Below are 21,958 nucleotides of genomic sequence, written 5' to 3' on the forward strand. Positions count from 1 at the left end.
GACAATCCAGGCCATAAGGACTGCAACTCTAGGTGAGTTCCAGTGCTGAGTGAGGCCCAGAGACAGTGGACTGGGGAGGGCATGCAACATACTGAGACACCAACTGGGGTAGCCAAGGAAGAACTGGCACCACCTCTCCTCTAACCCCAAGCTGCACAGCTCGCGTCTCCCAAGAGACCCCTTCCTTCTGCTTGAGGAGCAGAGAGAGAAGAGTAGGGGGGACTTTGTCTTGCATCTAGAACACCAGCTCAGTCACAGCAGGAAAGGGCACCAGTGATTAAGGAGGCCCTCATTCTAGGCCCTAGCTCCCAGATGACATTTCTAGACATACCCTGGGCCAGAAAGGGAACCTGCTGCCTTGAAGGCAAGGACCTAGTCCCAGCAGCATTCATCACCTGCTAACTTGAGAGCCCTTGGGCCCTGAATAACCAGCAGTGATACCCAGGTACTCTGTCGAGGGCCTTGGATGAGCCTTGCTGGCTTCAGGTGAGATTCAGCACATTCCCAGCTATGGTGACTACGCGGCAAAACTCCTTCTGCTTGAGAAAAGCAGAGGGAACAGTAAAGGGGACTTTGTCTTGCACCTTAGGTGCCAGCAAGGCCAAAGTTAGGTAGAGCACCAAGCAGGCTCTTGGGGTCCCTGCCATGACTTGACTCTTGAATGGTATTTCTGGACCTGCCCTGGGCCAGAGGGGAGCCTACTTTCCTGAAGGGTGAGTCCCATCTGAAGGGTGAGTCCCAGGCCAGGCAGCAGTCAAGACCAGCTGACTTAAGAGACCTTGGATCTGAAGGGAACATCAGTGCTAGTCTGTCAGTACTCCTTGTGGCCTGGGGTGGCTACTGGGTGAGGCTCCTCTGTCTTTGGAAAGAAGAGGGAAGACTGGGAAAGACTACGTCTTGTGGTTTGCATGCTAGCTCAGCTGCAATACAATAGAACATCAGGTAGACTTCTAAGGTTTATCACTCTAGTCCCTGACTCCCAGACGGCACTTCTGGACCCACCTGGGGCCTGGGGGATCTTGCCACCCTGAAGGGAAGGACACAGGCCTGTCTGGTTATGCCACCTGCTGAGTGTGGAGCCCCGGAGCCCTGAGTGAACACAGGCAGTAACCAGGGAGTGGTTACAGCAGGCCTTGGGCAAGACCCAGTGCTGTGCTGGCTTCAGGTTTGACCCAGCACAGTCACAGTGGTGGTGGCTACAGGGGTGCTTGTGCCACTCCACCCCCAGCTTTAGGTGGCTTAGAACAGAGAGAGAGAGAGACAGACAGACATACTCTGTATACTTGGAGAGACGTTAAGGGAAGAGAACAAGAGTCTTCCTGGTAATCCAAAGAATTCTTCCAGATTTAGTCTAAGACTATCAAGGCGATACCTCTATGAGTCTGCAGGAACTGCAGCATTACTGGGCTTGGGGTGCCCCCTAAAGCAGATACAACATAGATCATAACACCCAAGTCCTTTCAAATGTCTGGAATGCCTTCCCAAGAGGGACAGGTACAAACAAGCCCAGACAGTGAAGACAACAATAAATACCTAACTCTACAATGCCCAGACACTGAAGAACATCAACTAGCATCAACACCACCCAGCAAAGCATGACCTCACCAAATGAACTAAATAAAGCACCAGGGATCAATCCTGGCAAAACAGAGATATGTGACCTTTCAGACAGAGAATTCAAAATAGCTGTATTGAGGAAACTCAAAGAAAATCAAGAAAACACAGAGAAGGAATTCAGAATTCCATCAGATGAATTTAACAAAGAGATTGAAATAATTTTAAAAAATCAAGCAGAAACTCCGGAGCTGAAAAATGCAATTGCCATACTGAAGAATGAATCAGAGTCCTTTAATAACAAAATTGATCAAAGAAGAAAGAGTGAGCTTGAAAACCCCCTATTAAAAAATATAGTCAGAGGAAAAAACCAGAGCACCTCTTTTTCTCCAAAGGATAGCAGCTCCTTGCCAGCAACAAAACAAAGCTGGATGGAGAATGACTTTGACGAGTTGACAGAAGTAGGCTTCAGAAGGTCGGTAATAACAAATTTCTCCGAGCTAAAGGAGGATGTTCAAACACATCACAAGGAAGCTAAAAACCTTGAAAAAAGATCAGATGAATGGCTAACTAGAATAAACAGTGTAGAGAAGACCTTAAATGACCTGAAGGAGCTGAAAACCATGGCACGAGAACTGCATGACGCATGCACAAGCTTCAGTAGCTGATTTGATCAAGTGGAAGAAAGGGTATCAGTGATTGAAGGTCAAATTAATGAAATGAAGCGAGAAGAGAAGTTTAGAGAAAAAAGAGTAAAAAGAAATGAACAAAGCCTCCAAGAAATATTGGACTATGTGAAAAGACCAAATCTACGTTTGATTGGTGTACCTGAAAGTGATGGGGAGAATGGAACCAAACTGGAAAACATTCTTCAGGATATTATCCAGGAGAACTTCCCCAACCTAGCAAGACAGGCCAACAGTCAAATTCAGGAAATACAGAGAACACCACAAAGATACTCCTCAAGAAGAGCAATCCCAAGACACATAATTGTCAAATTCACCAAGGTTGAAATGAAGGAAAAAATGTTAAGGGCAGCCAGAGAGAAAGGTCGAGTTACCCACAAAGGAAAGCCCATCGGACTAACAGCAGACCTCTCGGCAGAAACTCTACAAGCCAGAAGAGAGTGGGGGCCAATATTCAACATCATTCTGTCGCCCAGGCTGGAATGCAGTGGTGTGATCTCAGCTCACTGCAAGCTCTGCCTCCCAGGTTCACACCATTCTCCTGCCTCAGCCTCCTGAGTAGCTGGGACTACAGGTGCCTGCCACCACGCCTGGCTATTTTTTTTTTTTTTTTGTATTTTTAGTAGAGATGGGGTTTCACTGTGTTAGCCAGGATGGTCTCGTTCTCCTGATCTTGTGATCTACCAGCCGTGGACTCCCAAAGTGCTGTGATTATAGGCATGAGCCACCATGCCTGGCCTCAACATTCTTAAAGAAAAGAATTTTCAACCCAGAATTTCACATCCAGCCAAAATAAGCTTCATAAGTGAAGGAGAAATAAAATCCTTCACAGACAAGCAAATGCTGAGAGACTTTGTCACCACCAGGCCTGCCTTACAAGAGCTCCTGAAGGAAGCACTAAACATGAAAAGGAACAACCGCTACCAGACACTGCAAAAACATGCCAAATTGTAAAGACCATCGATGCTAGGAAGAAACTGCATGAACTAATGGGCAAAATAACCAGCTAACACCATAATGACAGGATCAAATACACACATAACAATATTAACCTTAAATGTAAATGGGCTAAATGCCCCAATTAAAAGACACAGACTGGCAAATTGGATAAAGAGTCAAGACCCATCAGTGTGCTGTATTCAGGAGACCCATCTCATGTGCAGAGACACGCATAGGCTCAAAATAATGGGATGGAGGAAGATCTACCAAGCAAATGGAAAGCACAAAAAAAAAAGCAGGGGTTGCAATCCTGGGGAGAGAGGGGATTCCCTCTCTCATCACTCCTATTCAACGTAGTGTAGGAAGTTCTGGCCAGGGCAACCAGGCAAGAGAAAGAAATAAAAGGTATTCAATTAGGAAAAGAGGAAGTCAAATTGTCCTGATAAAACAGACTTTAAACCAACAAAGATCAAAAGAGACAAAGAAGGCCATTACATAATGGTAAAGGGATCAATTCAACAAGAAGAGCTAACTATCCTAAATATATATGCACCCAATACAGGAGCACCTAGATTCATAAAGCAAGTCCTTAGAGACCTACAAAGAGACTTAGACTCCCACACAATAACAATGGGAGACTTTAACACCCCACTGCCAATATTAGACAGATCAACGAGACAGAAGGTTAACAAGGATATCCAGGACTTGAACTCAGCTCTGCACCAAGCAGACATACTAGACATCTACAGAACTCTCCACACCAAGTCAACAGAATATACATTCTTCTTAGCACCACATTGCACTTATTCCAAAATTGACCACATCATTGGAAGTAAAGCACTCCTCAGCAAATGTTAAAGAACAGAAATCACAACAAACTGTCTCTCAGACAACAGTGCAATCAAATGAGAATGCAAGATTAAGAAACTCACTCAAAACCGCACAACATGGCAACTGAACAACCTGCTTCTGAATGACTACTGGGTAAATAACAAAATGAAGGCATAAATAAAGATGTTCTTTGAAACCAATGAGAACAAAGACACAACATACCAGAATCTCTGGGACACATTTAAAGCAGTGTGTAGAGGGAAATTTATAGCACTAAATGCCCACAAGAGAAAGCAGAAAAGATCTAAAATCAACACCCTAACATCACAATTAAAAGAACTAGAGAAGCAAGAGCAAACAAATTCAAAAGCTAGCAGAAGACAAGAAACAACTAAGATCAGAGCAGAACTGAAGGAGATAGAGACACAAAAAAACCCTTCAAAAAATCAATGAATCCGGCAGCTGGTTTTTTGAAAAGATCAACAAAACAGATAGACCACTAGCAAGACTAATAAAGAAGAAAAGAGAGAAAAATCAAATAGATGCAATAAAAAATGACAAAGGGGATATTGCCACCGATCCCACAGAAATACAAACTACCATCAGAGAATAAACACCTCTACACAAATAAACTAGAAAATCTAGAAGAAACAGATAAATTCCTGGACACATACACCCTCCCAAGACTAAACCAGGGAGACGTTGAATCCCTGAATAGACCAATAACAGGCTCTGAAATTGAGGCAATAATTAATAGCTTACCAACCAAAAAAAGCCCAGGACCAGACGGATTCACAGCTGAATTCTACCAGAGGTACAAAGAGGAGCTGGTACCACTCCTTCTGAAACGAATCCAATCAATAGAAAAAGAGGGAATCCTCCCTAACTCATTTTATGATAACATAAGCATCATCCTGATAACAAAGCCTGGCAGAGACACAACAAAAAAAGAGAATTTTAGACCAATATCCCTGATGAACATAGATGCGAAAATAAAATACTGGCAAACCGAATCCAGCAGCACATCAAAAATCTTATCCACCAAGATCAAGTTGGCTTCATCCCTGGGATGAAAGGCTAGTTCAACATACACAAATCAATAAACGTAATCCATCACATAAACAGAACCAAAGACAAAAACCACATGATTATCTCAATAGATGCAGAAAAGGCCTTCAACAAAATTCAACAACCCTTCATGCTAAAAACTCTCAATAAAATGGAACATATCTCAAAATAATAAGAGCTATTTATGACAAACCCACAGCCAATATCATACTGAATGGGCAAAAACTGGAAGCATTCCCTTTGAAAACTGGCACAAGACAGGGATGCCCTCTCTCACCACTCCTATTCAACATAGTGTTGGAAGTTCTGACCAGGGCAATCAGGCAAGAGAAAGAAAGAAAGGGTATTCAATTAGGAAAAGAGGAAGTCAAATTGTCCCTGTTTGCAGATGACACGATTATGTATTTAGAAAACCCCATTGTCTCAGCCCAAAATCTCCTTAAGCTGATAAGCAACTTCAGCAAAGTCTCGGGATACAAAATCAATGTGCAAAAATCACAAGCATTCCTATACACCAATAACAGATAAACAGAGAGCCAAATCATGAGTGAACTCCCATTCAGAATTGCTTCAAAGAGAATAAAATACCTAGGAATCCAACTTACAAGGGATGTGAAGGGCCTCTTCAAGGAGAACTACAAACCACTGCTCAACGAAATAAAAGAGGACACAAACAAATGGAAGAACATTCCATGCTCACGGACAGGAAGAATCAATATCGTGAAAATGGCCATACTGTCCAAGGTAATTTATAGATTCAATGCCATCCCCATCAAGCTACCAATGACTTTCCTCACAGATTTGGAAAAAAATACTTTAAAGTTCATATGGAACCAAAAAAGAGCCCACATTGCCAAGACAATCCTAAGCCAAAAGACCAAAGCTGGAGGCATCATGCTACCTGACTTCAAACTATACTACAAGGCTACAGTAACCAAAACAGCATGGTACTGGTACTAAAACAGAGATATAGACCAATGGAACAGAACACAGGCCTCAGAAATAACACCACACATCTACAACCATCTGATCTTTGACAAACCTGACAAAAACAAGAAATGCGGAAAGGATTCCCTATTTAATAAACAGTGCTGGGAAAACTGGCTAGCCATATGTAGAAAGCTGAAACTGGATCCCTTCCTTACACCTTATACAAAAATTAATTCAAGATGAATTAAAGACTTAAATGTTAGACCTAAAACCATAAAAACTCCAGAAGAAAACCTAGGCAATACCATTCAGGACACAGGCATGGGCAAGGACTTCATGACTAAAACACCAAAAGCAATGGCAACAGAAGCCAAAATAGACAAATGGGATCTAATTAAACTAAAGAGCTTCTGCACAGCAAAATAAACTGCCATCAGAGTGAACATGCAACCTACGGAATGGGAGAAAATTTTTGCAATCTACCCATCTGACAAAGGGCTAATATCTAGAATCTACAAAGAACTTAAACAAATTTACAAGAAAAAATCAAACAACCCCATCAAAAAGTGGGTGAAGGGTATGAACAGACACTTTACAAAAGAAGACATTTATGCAGCCAAAAGACACATGAAAAAATGCTCATCATCACTGGTCATCAGAGAAATGCAAATCAAAACCACAATGAGATACCATTTCACACCAGTTAGGATGGCAATCATTAAAAAGTCAGGAAACAACAGGTGCTAGAGAGGATGTGAAGAAATAAGAATGCTTTTACACTGTTGGTGGGACTGTAAACTAGTTCAACCATTGTGGAAGACAGTGTGGCGATTCCTCGAGGATCTAGAACTAGAAATACCATTTGACCCAGCCATCCCATTACTGGGTATATAACCAAAGGATTATAAATCATGCTGCTATAAAGACACATGCACACGTATGTTTACTGTGGCACTATTCACAATAGCAAAGACTTGGAACCAACTAAAATGTCCATCAATGATAGACTGGATTAAGAAAATGTGGCACATATACACCATGGAATACTATGCAGCCATAAAAAAGGATGAGTTCATGTCCTTTTTAAGGACATGGATGAAACTGTAAACCATCATTCTCAGCAAACTACACAAAGACAGAAAACCAAACACCGCATGTTCTCACTCATAGGTGGGAACTGAACAATGAGAACACTTGGACACAGGGCAGGGAACATCACACACTGGGGCCTGTCATGGGGTGGGGGGATGGGGGAAGGATAGCATTAGGAGAAATACCTAATGTAAATGACGAATTCATGGGTGCAGCAAGCCAACATGGCACATGTATACATATGTAACAAACCTGCCCATTGTGCACATGTACCCTAGAACTTAAAATAATAAAAAAAGAGTAAACAGGTTTTCAAAGCTCTCTACATGCAAACTTATGCAATTATCCCTTTAATTTTTATCTTCATTTTATTTTTTATTTTATTTTTATTTTTATTTTTTTTAAGACGGAGTCTCGCTCTGTCACCCAGGCTGGTGTGCAGTGGCGCAATCTCGGCTTACTGCAAGCTCCGCCTCCCAGGTTCACGCCATTCTCCTGCCTCAGCCTCTCCAAGTAGCTGGGACTACCGGCGCCCGCCACCACGCCCAGCTAATTTTTTTGTATTTTTAGTAGAGACGGGGTTTCACCGTGGTCTCGATCTCCTGACCTCGTGATTCGCCCGCCTCAGCCTCCCAAAGTGCTGGGATTACAAGCGTGAGCCACCGTGCCCAGCCTTATCTTCATATATATGTTTATGATCTACTTGTTTCTGAATATAAATAAAACCATATGTTTTTGGCAGAAATATATATATATATAGTCAGAGGAGACAAAAAAAAGGAAAACAATGAAACATGCCTATAGGATCTAGAAAATAGCCTCAAAAGGGCACCTCTAAGAGTTATTGGCCTTAAAGAGGAAGTCGAGTAAGAGATCGGTGTAGACAGTTTATTCAAAGGGATAATAGCCGAGACCTTCTCAAATCTAGAGAAAGATATCAACATCCAAGTACAAGAAGGTTACAGAACACTAAGCGGATTTGACTCAAACAACATGATATGGCTTGGGTCTGTGTTCCCGCCCAAATCTCATGCCGAATTGTAATCCCCAATTTTGGAAGAGGGGCCTTGTGGAAGGTGATTGGCTCATGGGGCCAGATTAACCCCTTGCCGTTTTTGTAATAGTGAGTGAGTTCTCACGAGTTCTGGTTGTTTATAAAAGTGTGTAGCAGCTGCCCTTTCACTCTCTCTTCCTCTGTCTCAGGCCATGTAAGATGTGTCTCCTTCCCCTTTGTCTTCTGCCATCATTGTAAGTTTCCTGAGGCCTCCCCAAACATGCTTCCTATACAGCCTGTGGAACTGTGCTGTGAGTCAATTAAACCAATTTTTTTTTTTTTTTGAGACGGAGTTTCGCTCTTGTTGCCCAGGCTGGAATGCAATGGCGCAATCTCAGCTCACTGCAACCGCTGCCTTCCAGGTTCAAGCGATTCTCCTGCCTCAGCCTCCCGAGTAGCTGGGATTCCAGGCATGCACTACCACGCCTGGCTAATTTTGTATTTTTAGTAGAGACGGGGTTTCTCCATGTTGGCCAGGCTGGTCTTGAACTTCCAACCTCAGGTGATCTGCCTGCCTCAGCCTCCCAAAGTGCTGGGATTACAGGCGTGAGCCACCGCGCCCAGCCTAAACTTCTTTTCTTTATAAATTACCCAGTCTCAGTTAGTTCTTTATAGCAGTGCAAAAATGGACTAATACACAAGACAACCTATAGGCACATAATAATCAAACTTGCAAAGGTAAAAGATTTAAAAAGGATCCAAAAAGCAGCAAGAGGAAAAAAACAAATAACATACAATGGAGCTCTAATACATCTAGCAGCAGACTTTTCAGTGGAAAACCTTACAGGCCAGGAAAGAGTGGCATGACATATTGAAAAGTGCTGAAGGAAAAAAACTTTCACCTACAATAGTATATCTGGTGAAAATCTCCTTCAAGCATGGAGGAGAAATACTTTCCCAGACAAACAAAAGCTGAAGGATTTCATCAATACCAGACCTGTCCTGCAAGTGAAACACTAAAGGGAGTACTTCAGTCAGAAAGAAAAAGACATTAATGAACAATAATCACCTGAAGGCATAAAACTCACTGGTGAGTACACAGAAAAACAAAATATTAGAACACTTTAACGGTGGTGTGTAAACTATCACATTCTAATTAGGAAGACTACAATGAACCAATCAAAAATAATAACTACAACAGCTTTTTATGACACAGTACAGTAAGATATAAATAGAAACATCAAAAAGTTTAAAAATTTGGGGACGGGAGTAAGGCATAGTGTTATTAGTTTTCTTTTTGCTGGTTTCTTTATGCCAATAGGGTTAAGTTGTTATCAGATTAAAATAATGGGTTATAAAATAGTATTTGCAAGCCTTATTGTAACCTCTAAAAAACTTACAATGGTTGCACAAAAAATAAAAAGCAAGAAACTACATCACATCACCAGAGAAAATCACCATCCCTACAGCAAGATAGGAAGAAAGAAGGAAGATAAGACAATAAAACAACTAGAAAACAAATAACAAAAGGCAGGAGTAAGTCCTTACTTACCAATAATAACATTGAATGTAAGTGGACTAAATTCTCTAATCAAAAGACATAGACTGGCTGAATTGCTGAAAAAAACAAGACGCATTGATCTGTTGCCTACAAGAAACACACTTTACCTGTAAAGACACACATAGACTGAAAATACAGGGATGGAAAAAGATATTCCATGCCAATGGAAACCAAAAAGGAGCAGGAGTTGCTATACTTGTATCAGACAAAATAGTTTTCAAGACAAACTATGGCCGGGCACAGTGGCTCACACCTGTAACCCCAGCACTTTGGGAGGCTGAGGCGGGTGAATCACCTGAGGTCAGGAGTTCAAGACCAGCCTGGCCAGCATGGTGAAACCCTGTCTCTACTAAAAAATACAAAATTTAGCCAGGCGTGGTGGCACATGCCTGTAATTCCAGCTACTCAGGAGGCTGAGGCAGGAGAGTCATTTGAACTTGGGAGGCGGAGGTTGCAGTGAGCCGAGCTCATGCCACTGCATTCCAGCCTAGGCAACAGAGCAAGACTGTGTCAAAAAAAAAAAAAAAAAATCAGTGCGACTCATTAAAAGATGAAAGCAATTTTGGTATCAGGCAATTCAGGACTATTTTGGCAACTTGTATAATTATTAGGGTCTCCTCTTTGCCTCAAAATACTGAATAGAAGTCTACCTTTTGTGTATGTAATCTTGTATATGAATGTGCTGGCTGCGGATGTGATAACAGTAGATAAACCACTTGACAACCAGCCTCTGGAGTGCATAGACTGTGTCTGCTTTATCCATGGCTGTGAGGACAGCTCCTCATCACAGTGCCTGCTCCATAATTGGATCTAACTGGACATTAGTTAAATGAATGTGTTAAATGATTATTTTCAAGGGTCTATCTCCCAGATAAAAACATTAGCATCACTGATCAAAAAAGATCATTGGGATGACCAAATTGGCCAAATCAATCTTATTAATGGTGTAGAAAAGAGTGATTAAGAAAGTTGGGGATAAAAACAGTAGATTTTTACAACGAAATTTTGATTTTATTATTTAAATGACAAGTGTAAGGTTTTGTAATAAAAAAGATATTAAGATGATCATCTTTCTCATTTTAGACTATTATTCACTTAAATCAGCTTTATATGTGTGAGCATACATTTTCAACCTGTAAATTAGACATAATGATCAAGAAATCATGGGTTCCAATAAAATAACATAGTTATGGAATTTAGAACTGGAATAAATTTAAACCATCTAATCTAGCCCCTTTACTTATTTTAAGCCCAGAAATTTAATAACATGGCTAAAGTCATAAGTTAATGGACAGAAAAAGGGCTAGAATTCCTAATTTCCTGTTGTTTCTTCCAATGTTTGATGCTCACAGTGTTTGTATTGGTAAAGTGTTTTTCATAGGACAGGAGTTCCTATGGTAATATCCTCTGAGACCACTAGGTGTCATCTTAGAACTACTGTTAGAGTTCACTTAGCGCTGGTCTTCCACTAATGGGAACAATGTAATGACACTTTCAGAGGGCTTGGGGTTTTCTCCAAGTTATATGAGGATGATAGTAGTACCTACCTCACAGAATTTTGGGAATTGTATATGAGACTCTTGAAGATGACATGAGATACCATGAGTAAAACACAGATGACATGAGATACCATGAGTAAAATACTGAGAACACAGTAAGTAAGCCCTCCGTGATTTTTCAGCTGGCGGAGACCCCCGTGTCGCCGCTGCCGCCTGCGCCTGGCCTCTCGCTGCACTCCCGGCTGCGCGCTCCGCTCAGCCCCACCACGCGGGTGAACCTCAGATAGCGGTCCGGGCCCTGGAGCCTTCAGGAAGTGGACGAGCAGCCGCAGCACCCGCTGCATGTCACCTGCACGGGGCGGCGGTGGACGAGCGGGGCACAGTGCCGACCCCACCCAGGTGAAGAACAGACCCACCAGCATTTCGTGGGATGGTCCTGATTTAGGGAAACTCTACACCTGGGTCTTGACAGACCTGGATGCTCCCAGCAGGAAGGATCCCCAATACAGGGAGGAAATGGCATCATTTCCTGGTGGTCCACATGAAGGGCAGTGACATCAGCAGTGGCACAGTCCTCTCTGGATTATGTGGGCTCGGGGCCTCCCAAGGGCACAGGCCGCTGAAGTGTGACGAGCCCATCCTCAGCAACCGCTCTGGAGACCACCGTGGCAAATTCAAGGTGGCGTCCCTCCGTAAAAAGTAGGCACTCGGGGTCCCGGTGGCCGGCACGTGTTACCACGCCGAGTGGGACGACTATGTGCCCAAACTGTACGAGCAGCTCTCTGGGAAGTAGGGGGCAGCTCGGCGACCTGAACCGTCCTGGAGGCCCCGAGTTGTGTTCTCCAGTTCAGTGCTGCATGTTCCATAGCTTTCTCCTCTTCCTGCTCCCCTTTGGACAGACAAGACCTGAGCACTGAGATGGTGGCTTAGGGTGACTTTTCCTGCTGCCTGGCCTTTATCATTCTAGTCACTCACTCTGGTTTATATTTTGATCAAATTTGAACTTCATTTTGGGGGATATTTTGGTATTGTGATGAGGTCATCAAATTGTTAATATGAAAATAGCAACCCAGAATTTAAAGAAAAAATTTGGCAGAAATAGACCAGGTCTACAGTAATAGAGCAAAGCATCAAAGAATCTTTAAGGGAGGTTAAAAAAAAAATAAATAAGGATTGGTTGCCTCTGCCTTTGTGATCCTGAGACCAGAACTGTAGCAGTGTGTTTTTATGGCACCGTCGCTAGACAACCAGAGGCTGGTACTGAGGCTCAGCCCCAACACGGGCCTCTCAGATGCCTTAATAGGCATCGGTATCTCACTCTGGTCCGTTTAAAGAGCAATCCTGGAAAAAGGAGTAGGGAGAGTGGCTTTGCTGTTTTTGGGGCATGGCCCTGTAGATGGGCAGCAGTGCTAGCTGACAGCTTATCAGGAATCCCTACATCTGTGTCTGTTAAATTGATTGCTCTTCATGGGGGGTAAGAAAAGCTGGTCTGGAGTTGCTGAATGTTGTGTTAATTCTGCTGTTTGCTTATAGTTGAATAAAAATAAAAACCCTGAATGAAAAATCATCATCATCATAATTTTTCAGCTGTCACTACTTATTCATTGTCAGGGCATTCCCATCATCTGTTCTGAAGAAAGGCAAGAGAAATAAAATAATTTTATAATGGATGTGTCAAAATGATGAATTTTGCTGCTGTAGGTAGACTCCCTGAAACTATTGCTATGAAATAAAAGATGAAATGCTCCCGACTATTGTAAATACAAAATTGCATGCAGGATTGTGTAAAGACAATGCCAGGTTGGACTGCCAGAATGAGCCACCAGCGCGTGATGTGCTTCCCCCTGCAGAGAGCCTATGAATGGACGTGCAGTCAGGAAGGTTTGACATCACCAAGATTCCTATCCCAGAAAAGCAGATGTTCATAGCTCTGGGAATGGAATGCGACCCTTGTGGAGAGCCTATAAGTGGATGCATGAGGGGGTGCCTGCCCATACGGATAAGATAGGGCTATAAATGCCCTCATGTTGCCACGGCTCTTCTAGGCCTCTTTAGGGTTAAGGCATGCTCCCTTCTGAGAATTTCTGGTCTAACCGGTTGTCTAGCTTCACATCCTGTTTCTATGGATTGTTTGTAACCAGCTTTGGCTGCAACTGTTACTGCTGATTAATATCTTGCTAATCATAGGTTATGGAAAGACTTGTGTTTCTGTTTTAAGGCTCTGTTAGAAATTACCAATGCACACACTATATTGTAAATTCTTATCCCTGTATACTGTACTTCTGCATACAGATGTTATGTTAAAGAATTACTTCATCCCCATGTGGCCATCTCACCTCATAATCAAATGACCCTAAATCCCTCACTAACCTACCCCTGCCCTCAATAAACTTAATAATAAATGCTGGTATATCCAGTGCATTGTTGGCACTGTGGGACCAGAAGGCGGTGACCCCCCTGGACCCAGCTTTCACTATCTTGTGTGTGTCTATTATTTCTCAATCTGCCAATCCGCCTGGGAACAAAGAGAGAGCCCTGTTGCATTTCGGGCTGCTGGCCAGATCCCGTAATAGCTGCAACAGAAGGGTCCGGGCACAGTGGCTCACACCTGTAATCCCAACACTTTGGGAGGCCAAGGCGGATGGATCACGAGTTCAGGAGATCGAGACCATCCTGGCTAACATGGTGAAAACCCATCTCTACTAAAAATACAAAAAATTAACCGAGCATGGTGGCACACGCCTGTAGTCCCAGCTACTCGGGAGGCTGAGGCAGGAGAATGATTTAAACCCGGGAGGCAGAGGTTGCAGTGAGCCGAGATCACACCACTGCACTCCAGCCTGGGCGACAGAGCGAGACTCCGTCTCAAAAAAACAAAAACAGCTACAGGAATGTCTTAATGACCAGTGAGTGACCAAGGATGTGTCAAGATAAATTCTATTGAATGATGGGGTTTTGGATTCCAAAGGAAAAAAGCAAACCCAGCAGGCTTTGGTGGCTGATGGCTTTCAGTCTGAATCTCAGCTCCACACCGGGAAATGCGCTGAGGACAACAATGTACATAGGTAACAGCCTCGTTAGTAGGAGCAGATGAGTCAAGGCTGAGATGTGCTCAGGACAGTGCTCAGTAAATCCTAGTTATGTGACCTTGGGCAAATTATTTAACCTCTGGAAGCTCCCATCTCCTTATTCATAAAAGGAGGTTAATAGTCACTTTTCAGAGTTGTTTTAAGAAACCAATGAGATAGATTCTGGGAACAGGGAAAATGTGGTTCCCCTGTTCCCCATTACAACTCTGAGTTATTTGCCTCTTTTGGGCCAAACAGCTTTTCAGACACACAGACCCCTTTGTGGGTGACGGCTCAAGCTCGGCTGGGTGGTGATGCAGGGCTTTCAACCAAATGTGCTGGGCCAGGACTCCTAAAGACAGTGTATCCTGGGGTAAGCCTAAAGCTCAGACATCTGTGGTGTAAGTCTCGGGAAACTAAACGAAGAGATGTTTAAAGACTTCAGATGATGTCCATGTTCCACTATGCCAGACTTACCTTTCTTCCAAATTTGAGAACCATTTTTTCAGCATTTATGTGGTCCAGAAAATTAGGATGAGACTTTCTTCTTCGATAATCTTCTTCAGTGAATGGAACCTCAGAATCCTCCTATTATAAGAAAGAAAGAAAAGGTACAGACTTGGTGAATTAGAGATATGTGTGACTTCTAAGGCTAAAGATATGTTCCTTTAAGCTCAAATAAAGCTTAAAACTACCGCTTGATGTATTTTTTTTATCTTTGAAACAGGGTCTCACTGTGTTGCCCAGGCTGGTCTTGAACTCTTGGGCTCAAGCAATCCTCCTGCCTTGGCCTTCCAAAGTGCTGGGATTATAGGCATGCACCACCGAGTCTGGCCATACTGCTTGTTTTATTTTATTTTTACTTTATTTGAGATGGGGTCTTTTTCTGTTGATGAGGATGATAGTAGTATCCTCCTTGACTGGATGGAGTACAATAGCACGATCCTGGCTCACTGCAACCTCCACCTCCCAGGTTCAAGTGCTTCCCCTGCCTCAGCCTTCCGAGTAGCTGAGATTACAGGTGCGTGCCACCACACCTGGCTAATTTTTGTATTTTTAGTAGAGACGGGTTTTTGCCATGTTGGCCAGACTGGTATGGAACTCCTGACCTCAGGTGATCCGCCCACCTCAGCCTCCCAAAGTGCTGGGATTACAGGCGTGAGCCACAACACCCAACCATACCACTTATTTGAATAGTGATTTACTCTTTGTAAAAATGCTTTAGGAGGCCGGGCGCGGTGGCTCACGCCTGTAATCCCAGCACTTTGGGAGGCCAAGGTGGGCGGATTACCTGATGTCTGGAGTTCGAGACCAGCCTGGCTAACATGATGAAACCCTGTCTCTACTAAAAATATGAAAATTAGCCAGTCATGGTGGCAGGCACGAGACCAGCCTGGCTAACATGATGAAACCCCGTCTCTATTAAAAATACAAAAATTAGCCAGGTGTGGTGGCAGGCATCTGTAATCCCAGCTACTCGGGAGGCTGAGGCAGGAGAATTGCTTGAACACAGGAGGCGGATGTTGCAGTGAGCTGAAATCATGCCATTGCACTCCAGCCTGGGGGACAAGAGCAAGACTTTGTCTCAAAAAAAAAAAAATGCTTTAGGAGACAAATTTTATAATTTAAATTTAATCTAAACAAAATTAAAAACTAAAAGTCTTTTGCAGAGGTGGTAGCAGGTTGCCACTGAGATTCCATAAAGGTATTAATATTAAATATAATTTTTTTTTTTTTGGTAGGGACAGGGCCTTGCTCTTTTGCCCAGGCTGGAGTGCAGTGGCCTGATCATAGCTTACTGCAGCCTTGAAATCCTAGATTCAAGTTATCCTCCTGCCTTAGCCTCCCAAGTAGCTGGGACTATATAGGCACACACCTCCATGCCCAGCTCATTTATTTTATTTTTTTGTAGAAACAGAGTCTCCGATTGTTACCCAGGCTGGTCTCCACCTCCTGGCTTTAAGCAATCCTCCCTCCTTGGCCTCGCAGAATGGTGGCATTACAGGCATAAGGCACCTCGCCCCAGCTTGTAGTTTTATTTTTTTTAACCTAAACTTTTTTTTCTTTGCCACATGGGCCCTCCCCAAAATAAATAACATGTTAAAAAGGACATTGCAGGTGCAGGTCGCTGACTCTGGCTTTAAAAATTGGTTTCACTGGCTAAGATTAAGTATGTCCTGGGAATGAGGAATTAAAAAAATATTTCTTGACAGTTCACTGACCTGTACCTCATATTCAGTCTCTCCACATCCCCACATCCTGTGCAGTCCCATAGAGGGATGCAACCAAAATAACTACATTAAAACCTACTGGAATCAGGAGAAATAATTGAGAGCCATGCAACAGTGTGATTTGGCAAAAATCCTTCCAAATTCAGAGATCCGTGCTGGAGCAGGGTTTCAGGGTTTTAAAAATATGGTGTTCAATGTGGAACCTTTCAATCACAACACATTGGTCTAAGTTAAATAACCAATCTAAAGCTTTTAAGCCCAGAGCTTACAAGGAACAACTGAAGAGGCAGGAGAAACACACAATGAAAACCCTACTGAGGCTAGGCGAGGTGGCTCACGCCTGTAATCCCAGCACTTTGGGAGGCTGAGGTGCGTGGATCACTTGAGGCCAGGAGTTCAAGACCAGCCTGGACAACATGATGATACCCCGTCTCTACTAAAAATACATAAATTAGCTGGGCATGGTGGCAGGTGCCTGTAATCCCAGCTACTCGGGAGGCTGAGGCAGGAGAATCACTTGAACCTAGGAGGCTGAGGTTGCAGTGAGCCGAGATTGTACAACTGCACTCCAGCCTGGGTGGCAGAGCAAAAAATCCTTTTCAAAAAAAAAGAAAAAGAAAAAAAAAACCCTACTGAGGTAAGAGTACGATTGCTTCTGGGAAAATGACTGGAGCCAAGCTGGGAATTGGTAGGGGATGCAGTAGGTGATAGCCAGATTATCAGGGTTTCTGAGCCATGCTGTGGAGTTTAGATTCATTCCAATAGCAACAAAAGGCTATGGATAGGTTTTAAGCTTTTTTTTTTTTTTTTTTTTTTAGACAAGGTCTCACTCTGTCCCAAGGTCTCACTCTGTTGCCCAGGGTGGGGCGCAGTGGCACAATCACAGCTTACTGCAGCCTCAACCTCCTGGGAACAGCTGAGTCCACCTAGACTCCTGAGTAGTTGGGACTACAGGCACTTGCCACCATGCCAGGCTAATAAAAAAAATTTTTTTTTGTGTAGAGGCAGGGTCTCACTGTGATGCCCAGACTGGTCTCAAACTCCTGGTCTCAAGCAATCCTCCTGCCTTGGCCTCCCAAACTGCTGGAATTACAGGCTTGAGCTACTAAGCCCAGTTGGGTTTTTTGCTTTTAAAGCAGGACTGCAACATGATCTGAATTTAATATTTAATTTAATATTTTGATACATATTTTAATACATCATAGTGCATGTATTTGGGGTATGTGTAATATTCCAATACATGTATTTCTTTCTTTTAGCCACCTGGTTTGCTATTGATTGATACATGCATTTTTAACTCGATATATCACCCTTGTACAGATTCTGGAGGTACCTATGATATTCTGACGCATGTTTTTTATTGATATATCAGAGTTGTGGATGACATTTCAACAAAATGGCTGAGGTGGTGCTATGGAGGATGGATTGGAGGGCGCAAAGGCAGGCCCCAGCTGCGCAACCACTTGAGTAGTCCAAGAAGCTAAAGGCTGAGGCTGCTAGAAAGTTGCCATAGATACAAAGAGAACAAAATGTGTTTATGATACATTTAGGATGATGAATGAACAGAATTTACCAATGAGTTGACTGGTGGGAGGAGGGGAGTGAGGCTAGAGCAACTGAGATGCTAGAAGATGTCCTTGGGAGAAAGCTGGGAGAATGAGTTGTTGAGGGGAAGATCCACTTCAATTCTGTGTACACAGTAGATACTTAGTGAATACATATTGCACAATTAACTGTCCTCGTAAACAGGTCTAGTGGCCTACACGTAGGGTTGCCAGGTAAAACACAGGACACCCAGCTAAATTTGAATTTCAGATAAACAAATGACTAAATTTTTAGTACAAGCATGTCTTCAATATTGCACAGGGCATAGGTATGCTAAACAATTATTCACTGTCTATCTGAAATTCAGATCTAACTGGGTGTCCTGTATTTTCACTTGCCAGCTCCAGTCTGGAAACAGTGTAGTCAGCTTTGCCTTCAGGATGAATTGAGTCCTGGCCCCTCTGTAGCCCTGGCTCACATGGCATGTTGGGCCAGGTCACCTAACCCACCCTCTTTGCACCCTGTAACTGGCCCAACACCCCTCTTTTGGATTTGCCCTACCCTTTGTCTTCAACGGCTGCCAGGGAAATGGTCACATTCCATGAGGTGAACCACAAGAGAACCATAGGTTGGATGGCCAATCTCTTCCCTGACATTTTGAGAATGTGACTGAGAGAAAAGGAAGATCAATCTCTCTCTGGCCAGTGGCACTGGAGCCCATAAATTCCAACCAGAGGAGATCGCAGGTTCTGGGCTTTCATTCCTCGATTCCTGGTTGGGACAGAGATCTGTTTATGTATGATGCACATTTGCGACCAGTTGCTAGGCTGTGTTCCCTTTAGTCCTTAAATTTCACTTGTTACAAACACAACAAATAAAGTGTATTTTGAACCCGAACTTTTAATATGGGTTTTAGTTCCTCCCAACCGTTTGCATCATTTGCCTTTCCAGTAAAGGGTAAGTGGCTGACCTTTCCTTTAGCAGGGGTTACAGCCGTGATCCTTTCATTGTTACATTATATATGGATGGCTGTCAGCATCTCTGGAAACTCAGCGTGCCTTACTACTATCTTGTTATAATTACTAAGCTCATTTAGAGGCTTCCTCTTTCTAGGAGGTAAAGAACACAGTCTACAGAGTAATCTCCCCTGCCCTTTATTAGACCAATGGGCGAATCTGTTTTATTGTAACACTCTAACACTCTGTTGGATTCTCTTTCTTTTTTCTTTTTGAGACAGAGTCTCACTCTGTCTCCAGGCTGGAGTGCAGTGGCGCAATCCCAGCTCACTGCAACCTCCACCTCCTGGCTTCAAGCAATTCTCCTGCCTCAGCCTCCTGAGTATCTGGGATTAAAGGCATGCGCCACCACACCCAGCTAATTTTTTTGTATTTTTAGTAAAGACGGGAGTTTCGCCATGTTGGCCAGGCTAGTCTTGAACTACTGGCCTCACGTAATCCACCTGCCTCGGCTTCCCAACGTGCTGGGATTACAGGCATGAGCCACTGTGCCCGGCCTGGATTCTCTTTTTAATTGGTCATTGTGTTTGATTGCCCACGTGGATCACTTGGTGGACTCTGTTCCTACCTAGTTATTATGTGTGATAATCAGAGCCTGTCGGCCCTTGTTCTGGAGTATTTGGCTGAATCAGGGTCACCTCTGGGTTATATCTCTCTACTCACACATACAGAAACAAGTACATGGCTAGACTTTAAAAACAAACAGGTTCTAAGGGAAAAACCAACCTAAGATTGTCCTATTATTAAAATTGATACATTAATTGTTTAATTTATTAAATTAATTCATTTGATTAATCAATGTATTAAAATTAATTAATTTAATTAATTAATGTATTAAAAGTAATTAATAATAAATATTTACCCTTCCTTTGTAACAAAACTGATTTTTGTGCAGTTTTTATCCATTTAGATGCTTTTTGCTACCAGCGACAGAAAACCAAACTCAAAAAGACCTACACACTGGCAAAATCATCTCCCATAAGTAGTGCTCCTAAGTAGGGTGGCTCCAGGCACCATGGGCTGGCCTGCCTCTGCTGTTCTTTTTCTTTGTTTTTCTTTTTTCCAAAAGTTTATTTTTAAATGTACAGTAGACTCCAAGACAACACTTCATTCTAGCTATAGGTGGCAAAAGATGTGATGCAGAGAATCCAGATGTTCAGATACACACGGAATCAAGGGTCACCATTGCCTCAGGCACAAGGAACAGCTTTACTGCTTGCCAGATTTCCTTTTTCTTTTCTTTTCAAAATATTATTATTATTATTATTATTATTATTTTTGGAGATGGTGTCTTGCTGTGTTGCTCAGGCTGGTCTTGAACACCTGGGCTCAAGTGATCCTCCCACCTTAGCCTCCCAATGTGCTGGGGTTACAGGTGTGAGCCACCATGCCCAGCCAATTGCCAGATTTCTTAATTCCACCTGTGGCGAGGGGTCCCTTCCCCAGGGCCTTTGCTTTTAGCCCCTCAAATTTCCTCTGCTCCTCTTTTTGTTTCTGCTTGAAAGCCTTATCTTCAGCCATGTTTGGTCGTTCACACCTGCAATCCTAGTACTTTAGGAGGCCAAGGCAGGTGGGTTAATTGAGCCCAGAAATTTGAGACCAGCCTGGGCAACACGGCAAAACCCTGTCGCTACAAAAACATTTTAAAAATTAGCTGGGCATGGCGACAGGTGCCTGTAGTCCCAGCTAATCAGGAGGCTAAGGCCAGAGAATCAATTGAGCCCAGGAGGTGGAGGTTGCAGTGAGCGGAGCCGAGGTTGCACCACGCACTCCAGCCTGGGCCACACGCAAAAAAAAGAAAAAAAAAAAAAGGAAAAAGAAAAAGAAAGAAAGAAAAAGAGAAAGAAAGCCTTATCTTCTTCATCCTCCATCCATCTTCTTGGCCTATTTCTTGGGCTGTTTTAGGGACTTTTTCTTGCCACCTTTGTGGCCGGACATAGCACCTACCACACCTTCCCCAGACCCTGCACTGGAAACTGGCTCTGCTGTTCTGATGCCTTCTGAGCTCTGCCTCCTGTGTGTGGCCTTCCTTTTCAGGATCACAGCAAGACTAGTAGCAGCAGTCCAAGCTTCACATCCAGACATAACAACATCCGCAGAGAAAGAAAGCCTGTGTCTTCCTTGAATTCTCTCCTAATGAGGGACGAGCCCTTCCTGGGAGTCTCCTGGCCATCTTTCCTCTGTGCCAGAGACTAAACCAGACTGATTTCCTGGATGCAGTTAGACTACATATTCCGGGCTCCCCAGCTATATGCTGAGTTTTAGTCAAAGAAATTTGCAGAAGTGATGAGCATCTCTTCCAAGCCTGGTTCGTAAAGCTTCCCATGCATAATCTTTTGTGTTTCTCTCCCCTCCACAGGCCTGATGCAGGTGTGCACGACAGCCCCAGAGGTAATTCTGGAAGGTGTTGGAGCCATCCAACGGAAGAAGCCTGGATCTTGAATCAGAGTTGGGAGAAGACTGACTTGCTCATTGGGAACACCTGTTTTACATTTTACCTGAGCAAGATATAAACTTCCTCCATGTGTAAGCCACTCTACATTTTGGGGGGTAGGTTTGTTACATCCCACATCCCAAAATTGGATTGCATGCCTACCCCTTAGCCAATCATTGGCAAGAAGAATGGAACCATCATGGCTAGTTTGGATCAATCAGGATTTTTCCCTGGAATGGGGATAGAATCTCCCTTCTCTAGATTTCATGGGCAGTGTGGACACTTGAACTTAACAAGTCATGGCTCTGCTGGCAAGGAAGACAGTGGGGTGGCTTCATGACAGGAAGCCAGCAGCATCTACAACAATCTAACATTTATTTTTCTGAGTTACATTATGGAGTCATGGCTTTTCACATACTCAACTGATTTCAATTAAGCATAATGTATTAGTCAGGATCCTCATGGGAAAGAAACAGCATATTCAACGTTGGGTAGTTTCAGGAGAGTTTA

At 43.3% G+C, this 21,958-nt stretch overlaps 2 protein-coding genes across 6 annotated transcripts in view; both read right to left on the reverse strand.

Annotated features, from left to right (window-relative positions):
- The window catches only part of AK7 (adenylate kinase 7), a 97,689-nt gene that overhangs the window by 53,667 nt on the left and 22,064 nt on the right, over window positions 1-21,958 (reverse strand). For all 5 annotated transcript variants that reach the window (XM_030802884.1, XM_030802885.1, XM_030802883.1 and 2 more), the window contains exon 5: window positions 14,700-14,810. In XM_030802884.1, coding sequence (XP_030658744.1) covers window positions 14,700-14,810 — 111 coding nt within the window. The remainder of the gene's footprint in view (window positions 1-14,699; window positions 14,811-21,958) is intronic.
- On the reverse strand, window positions 18,556-20,952 carry LOC115832464 (translation machinery-associated protein 7). The gene is given in 3 exon segments (XM_030803630.1): window positions 18,556-18,647; window positions 20,418-20,532; window positions 20,884-20,952. Coding segments are annotated over 3 exon segments (276 nt in total).

Source organism: Nomascus leucogenys, chromosome 22a (genome assembly GCF_006542625.1).
Source record: "Nomascus leucogenys isolate Asia chromosome 22a, Asia_NLE_v1, whole genome shotgun sequence".
Taxonomy (NCBI): Eukaryota; Metazoa; Chordata; class Mammalia; order Primates; family Hylobatidae; genus Nomascus; species Nomascus leucogenys.